General features: G+C 60.5%; 1 protein-coding gene across 1 annotated transcript; it reads right to left on the bottom strand.

Moving 5' to 3' along the window:
• Window positions 1-895: 895 nt before the first annotated feature.
• NXPH3 (neurexophilin 3) lies at window positions 896-5,297 on the bottom strand. The gene is made up of 2 exons (XM_066255503.1): window positions 4,885-5,297; window positions 896-2,535 (listed from the first exon to the last, which is right to left on the bottom strand). The coding sequence occupies exons 1-2, from the start codon at window positions 4,936-4,938 to the stop codon at window positions 1,831-1,833; spliced, it is 759 nt and encodes a 252-aa protein (XP_066111600.1). The 5' UTR covers window positions 4,939-5,297; the 3' UTR covers window positions 896-1,830.
• Window positions 5,298-7,133: the final 1,836 nt, after the last annotated feature.

The raw sequence follows: 7,133 nt of genomic DNA, 5'->3' as shown, positions 1-7,133 counted from the left end.
CCTCATCGTGTGGCCCCAGAGCCAGGAGCACTAGTGTCTACCCAGGCCCTGGTTAGAAAGGAAAATTCTTTTCTTTCTTTTTTTTAAAGAGAGAGGAGAGGATATAGAGAGACAGACTCCCACATGCGCCCCGAGCAGGATCCACACAGCAACCCCTGTCTGGGGCTGATGCTCGAATCAACCGAGCTATCCTCAGTGCCCGGGACCAATGCTCAGGCCAACTGAGCCACTGGCTGTGAGAGGGGAAGATGGAGAGAAAGGGGGAGAGAGAGGAGGGAGAAGCAGATGGCCGCTTCTCTCATGTGCTTTGACAGGGGATCGAACCCGGGACATCTGCACGTCAGGCCGACACTTATCCACTGGGCAACTGGCTAGGGTCAGAAAGGAAAATTCTTAAGCCCCTCCCAAACCTACTGGAGATGGGACCAGAAATCTGTCTAACAAACCTTCTTGGTGGTTCAGAGGCCCATTCACATTTGAGAACCCCTGGGCTGGGCAGCTCCTCATTTTATAGAGAAGGAATGGAAAGAGACCCAGAGAGTGGGCTTGCCCTAGGATCTGGGCCCCACCAGATGGCAATCCAGAAATACCCTTCTGTGGCCCACCCCACTTCCCAGTTCTGCCTCTGTGAGCTGCTGCTCCTGATGCCACGCCCCTTAGCCCCCATGGCTGGCTGAGCCCTGACAGCTCAGGTCTCCCGGAAATGTCCTGCCACCGTCTAGAAGTGCAGGCTGGACCACAGGACGCCGGGGCCCTTTCCCCTGACAAGAATCCAGTGCCCCGGGAGAGCTTTATTCCCTGTCCAAGAACAAGATTCTGCACACAGTTGACAATCAGGTGGTTTCACAAGACCTCCCGCCCCCACCCCCCACCCCCCACAGACACACACCACGGAACAGGTCCAGCATGCCCTCCACGGTCCGGCTTCCCTGGGCCCCTCAGCCGAGAGGGGAGGCACCATCTCCGTTCAGCCCCAATCTGACGGGCAAGACTGACGATTGAAGGGTGGCTTGCTGGACAAGGATGCTCCCAGAGGAGCCAGCAGGGGCTGGGATGGACGAGGGACACGGCGCACAGGCGGTCTTCCACCCGTGGCCTTGGTGCTGGGGAACCACGATCACCATCTCAGCTAAAGGAAGGGTGTCCCCTCAGCACCGAGAGGGGTGGGGGGCAATGACGGGAGAGGGAATTTCGGAAAGGGGTGGCCTGGCTGGGGGCAGATGATCCATTTGTCACAACATCAAAGACTCCAAAGTCACCACTTCAGCCTCAAGCCAAGCTCAGTCCACCGTCCAGGACAAGGGGCTCAGGGCTGCCCACTGAGCGGGACCAGAGAGTCCCTCCTGCGTCTGTCTCCGAGTGCTGGCTCCCAGGAGGCCCCGGCTCAGCCATCCTCACTGCCCGCTTGGTGTCCGTGCTGATGAAACCCCCTTCTCCTTGCTGCTGTCCTGTCTCAGGATGGCAGGGAGAGGCAAGGCTTGCAGCTCCTCCCCACGATTTTATTGAGGCCGCACTGGTCCGCTGGCCCCAGGGGCCTCCTGGACACAGCATCTGCCTGTCACTCAGTGGGAACACCCCGTGAGGCTCTGTGGAGAACCCACTCCTCCTCCAGTGTGCCTGGGTCGCAGTCGCTCCACAACCTCAGGACGGGGCCAGCACTTGGGACCCCTTCCCCACCATGTGACACTTGGCCCTGGCCCCACTTGGCATCTCGTTCTCTGAACCCCACTCCCTGCCTGAGACACCCCCCTTCCCTGCCCGGAGTCCAGACAAATGGCCTCCTGTGTGGGCAGGCCTGTCCTTCCAGCCCCGGCCCGGCCTCTGAGTGTGTCAGCCAGAGGGGTAGTAGGGAGTATCGCTGTGGTAGTTGTAATCTGGGCACACCTTCTGGACCAGCCTGTAGTCCGTGCTGTAGAAGGCGATGTAGACGCAGACGACTTTGAAGGGCTGGGAGCAGCTCCAGGTGGCTGAACTCTGAGCGTGGTCTCGGGAGCAGGTCTTGGCTGGGTCGTGGGTGCAGAGAGAGGTCCGGCGACCCCGTTCTACCTTCTCCCATTCCATTCGGCAGTTGAAGATTTTGGAGGCCTTGGCTTCGATGAAGATCTGCTGTTCCTGGTGGAACTCTACGGCTTTACTGGGGGGCACCAGGCTGATGGAGATGTTGCCCTGGCCCGTGGCGTTGTGCCGGAAGTGGACGCTGAAGGTCCCATTCCCGTGGTCCACGATCTTCCCCGTGACAAGCAGGTTCAGGGCAACTGTCTTGATGTTGGAGTAGAAGTCGCCCCAGCCAAAGATTTTCTTCACCTTGGCTGCAGGTGAGGGGCTTTGGTTCGGGCGGTTGGGGGGCTGCCCAAGGAAGCCCCACGCCTCTCCGGGTGGAGCCAGCAGCCCTAGAAGAGTAGAGTTGGCCACGGGACGGGACTTAGGGGAGATGTGGCCCCGCTTCCGAGGCATTCGGTGCCGGGGCTGGCTCTCATGGTCATCACGCTCGGGGTCCTCTGAGCCAGGGGGACCATCATCCTGGCCACAGATCACCTGTGGAGGGAGTTGGGATGAGTGTGAAAACCCCGTCCCCAGAGGACCAAGGGCTTCTGGTCGATTGCTCCCCACTGCCAGCATCATCTGTCTCCCTGTCTGTTCCACGGACTTGGGGCTGAGGGGCCCCTGCACACTGCCCCCCTTTGCTGGGGATTGGGTGTACACTCTGACTTGTGTCATGGTTCCATCCCATGTCCTGACACTCGCGTCACCCCTCACATCCTCTCCTGTCTTATCTCTGGCCACTAGTCTGAAAGGATGGATGAAAATTCTCTTCAACGGACCACAGCTCCAAGGGTAGATGGCCCCTACCCCTAGGGAGTACGCAATCTGGTGGGGGAGGCCCAGCTTCTGATCTTGGAAGAGATGCTATCTGATGGCAGAAGCATATCCCTGTGCTGACAGAGCCCCTGGAGAGAGGAGAGGTAGAATCCTGCCTGTTAAATCCCAGGCTGATGGGGAAGCGCAGTCTGCTCTCAAAGAGTCAGATAGGAGCGCTCCATCCCTAGGCGGGGAGAGCCCCCAGCTTGACAGGGGAGGCAGAGCCCTGCCTTTGGGGACTGCCTTTGTCTGCTGGTGAAACACCGTCCTACCATGGGACAGTTTCTACCTTTAGAGGCAACGAGAACCAACAAACAATGAAATAAGAAATGGATCCAGTGACATTCTCCCTCAAATATAAATGCAGGAGGATTAGGGGAAGGGCTGGAGTGAATTTCACACCCAAGATGGCCAAGGGAACGAAAAGCCTAACAACCCCACTGGGACCACTGCTGATGACATGCCAGAACATTCCTTGCACTATGAAGCAGAAATTCTTGTTCCCATTTCACAGACCAGGACACCAGCACTCCAAGGTTACGTCACTATAAGGCTAAGTCACATAAGGTCGGTGCTCCCACTGCAATGCACACTGCCAGCCTCACAGACCAGATGTATCCTTTAACAGGGGTTTTATCCAAGCACCACCCCTACCCCAAACCTCCAAGGCTCTGCTGGACCAGCTCTGGCAACAGGCGACACCTGGGGAGGCTTCCTGGAAGAGCTGTAGGGAGGGCTGGCAGGGCAGCATGACCGAGCTCGAACATGGGACAGCTCTGGAGGGCAGCCAGCCAGCAGACCAGATTTCCCGAGGGCAGCCGCCTGTGGTGTGTCTCCTCAGCTTGTGACCAGAGCACTCGCCCTCTATGTCTATGTTACAAGGACCAGGGGCAGCAGGTCACAGCTGGGTGGCATCTGGATTTGCTGGCATCCCTGGGGTGAGGGTGGAGATGTCTGAAGGCTGAGGTCTGGGGGACTACTCCAAAAGAGTTTGGGGTCTTCGTGCCCCCTGTTCTGGCCCTGGCCGGCCCGCGGATGTGTGCTGTGGCCCAGCCTGCTGAGCGCCAGGGGTCGGGTAGACAGCAGGAGGGGAGGCTCTGGGAGGCTCTGGGAGGCTGGGCTAAAGGCTGCAGACTTGTGTGCACTTGGTCCTGGGGGTCACAGCTGAGTAGGTCGAGGATGGGGAGAAGGGCTGCAGGTGGAATGTGAGAAGGGAAGGGCTCTTCCACAGTGAGTGGCAAAGGGGATTATTGTTTTGAGGAAAGAGGCAGATCCAGATGTGGGGCTGAGGCTGCTCCACGACAGGATTGGAGGCGGGGCGCGGGTGCTGGGTCAGAGGGGATTTGAGCCTTGGGCTGGGGCCTGGGGTCCGGTTCCCGGCATCCTGGCGGCCCGGGCAGCCGCGAGCAAGAGCTCGGGAAGCGGGCTGTGGGCGCCCGGCGCAGCTGCCGCGAGCGCCCGGGGCGGGAGCCGCCTGCCCAGGTCCTGTGGGGCTCGGGCTGCGCGCAGCCGGGAGAGGAGAGGAAAACAACAGGCGGGGAGGGCGGGAGCGAGAGAGAGCGGGAGCTAGGGACGCGCGGGCCGACCCCGCCTGGACCGGCTCCGCGCGCTCGGGGACCCACAGCCCGGGGCCCTCTGAGCTCCCAAGATCAGAAAAAGCCCAAGCCCCCCGACCTGGCCGGTCACTGGCTCCACAACGCACCCCCACACCCCCTCCAAGCGGCCCTGGAAGGGGTCGGATAACCCTTTGCGACCTAGCTGCCAGCCTTTTCCCTCGTGCCGGTCGCACCTCCCGCTACCAGCGGCCGAATGGGTGGGCCAGACAGGCACCCGCTCCCCGCCCCTATTAACCCTTTCCGTACCTTCCTCGGCCTCGGACCCGCCCTCTCCCCCAGGCGCCAGGCGTTTCTCTATCTCGGGGCTGTTGGGGGGAGGGGAGAAAGTTTCCGGGCTCGGGAGCTTCCCGCGCTCTCCCCCAGTCCTCCGAACCCCTGCCTTCCGGGCAGCTCCCCGAGGACCACTCACCAGATAGAGGCTGCCCTGCACTAGGAACACGAAGCAGCAGCGAGTCAGTTGCATCTTCCTCCTTTGCTTTCGTGCCTCTTTCTCTCCTCTTTTCCTCTCAGGGTCCCAGGCCCCTGCCTCACCCTTGCGCTTTTCAGACGCGCCGTCCCATGCTCCGGTCGCCGGCGACTCGCGGCCCTTGTTTCTGCCAGTCGCCTAGGACCGACCCCGCCCCCTTCGGACCAGCTGTGCAGCCACCGCCCCCTTTTCCTGATCCAGCTACGCGCGGCGCGGCCCCCTCTCGAGGTCCCAGATGTGCGCCCCGAGCGCCTTAAGGAGCCCCAGCTGCACGGTAGCACTGCCGCTTCAGATCTGCGTTCCGCGTCCCCCTCGGTTCCAGCGGCGCTGCTCTCGCCCAGATGTGCTGGGGACCCGCGCGCGCGCCCGTCCCTAGTGCTAATTCCCCAGACCAGACGGCCCCTCCCGCCCCGTCGTGGCGCGCCCCCTGGCGGACGCCCCTGGCCGAGCGGAACGCGGCCGCCGCTTCCAGCTCAGCACCCGCCAGACTGGAGCGCTCCTGGCGCCCAGGCGGCTCCCGCTGCCTCGTCCCTCCCACAGGCGGCGGCGGCAGCGGCGGCGGCGGCGGCAGCGGCGGCTGCAGGTACGGTGAGCCCAACCCGTACCTCCGGAGTTAACTCCTCCCCTGCCGGCCCGCAGCCCTGGGTCCCAGGACAAACAGGGCAGGACACGGGGGCAGAGTAATTCTTGGAGAGGCAGGGGGAGGATGGTGGCCCCGGGTTAAGGACCCTACCTTACCCATCCCTTTGGCAGCGTGTTAGGCATCTGCAGCCTTACCCTCAACCCCAAGAGACCTGGGATTTGGAAAGTTCATTTTTTTCCCCAAACCCATTCCAACAACAAAAAGTCTTATTGCAACCTCTTTTCACAGCCGAAAGTCCACTTTCTGTCTGCAAGACGTGCTTTCGGAAGTTCTTCTGGGTGTCTAATCTGTACTCCTTTAATGTCAGTTCCTTTCCTCTTCTACTTTACTCAGAGGGATTGGGATAACTGTTCTCTTCTACCACCCCACCTCCGCCAACATACACACACACACACACACACACACACACACACACCTCAGGGTAATCACTGTGACCGGAAACTCTTGGCTAAAGTCCTGGGCTGAAAAGGCCGCTAGAGGTCAGTAGATTCTGGGGCTGGGGTCAGGGGTAAGTCTTCTGAGAAGCTGAAGTGAGCAAGGTCCCCATGGAGGCTGTCCTCTGTTCTTCACTCCTTACCGACTCTGACCCCGGCAGTTACTAGGTCAGCACATGGGGCTCTTATACTAGCAGGGTTCCTGGTTATCTCTGTTTTCTGCAAACTTCCAGGACAAGGAGGGAAAACAGGATCAGGATCCTGATATGAGATTCCCAAAGGTGGGACCCTCCCCCCCAAACTCCATGTTTCCTTCCGGGAATTTAGGGCCCCTTTAGTTCTTAGGAAAGCAAAGGTCAAGTCCTAGCACCCTTTGAAGACTGTGAGATGAGGAAGTACCCCAGCGTTGGGAGTGGCCTCAGCTTGGGCTGGACTCATGGGGCCCGATGGGTGGGCACTGTGCTCAGTGGCCCTTGAGCTCCAGCTTGGTCTCTGGCTGCAGCCCCCAGCAGGCACCCAGCCTCCTCCCCCACCATCTGCCAGCCGGGTGCGCTGAGAATGCAGATGAATCTTCATACCAGCCTGGGCCAAGTGCGATGAGGGAGACAGTTTCTGCAGAACCCAGACAGCGTCAGAGATCCCCCTTCATTCCCCAGGCACCCAGGGCGGGGCGGTACCAGGTGCGGCAGCCCTTCCCTAGTGTTGGCGGTGGGGTGTGCGTGTCTAGTCAAAGACCCCAAAGCCAGGGGAGGAAGGAACAGATAAATCCTCTTCTAGCTTCGGAGCTGCAGGTCGAGCTGGAAGGAAGAAGCTGTCGGCCTGAGCGTGGGCAGCTGGTTCCGGCACTCAGCTAGGCAGAGGCATCGCCGAGTCCACTCCGCGTACATCTCCAGAAGGCCCCGTCCCCCAGAGAGCAGTGTTGGCCGGCAGAAAGAGTACAGCTTTGCAGGCCAGACAGCTCCGGATTCCACTCCAGGCCCTGCTGTGTGACCTTGGGCAGGTTGCTCTGGTTCTCTGATGCCAGTTCCCTGACTTGCTGTTGCAAGAACTAAATAAGATGAAATGTACAAAGCGCAGGCACAATGGCTGGCGGGCAGTCGTGGGAGTGCAATGGA

This window comes from Saccopteryx bilineata, chromosome 2 (assembly GCF_036850765.1).
Source record: "Saccopteryx bilineata isolate mSacBil1 chromosome 2, mSacBil1_pri_phased_curated, whole genome shotgun sequence".
Taxonomy (NCBI): domain Eukaryota; kingdom Metazoa; phylum Chordata; class Mammalia; order Chiroptera; family Emballonuridae; genus Saccopteryx; species Saccopteryx bilineata.
This window is presented reverse-complemented; position numbering and strand designations above follow the sequence as displayed.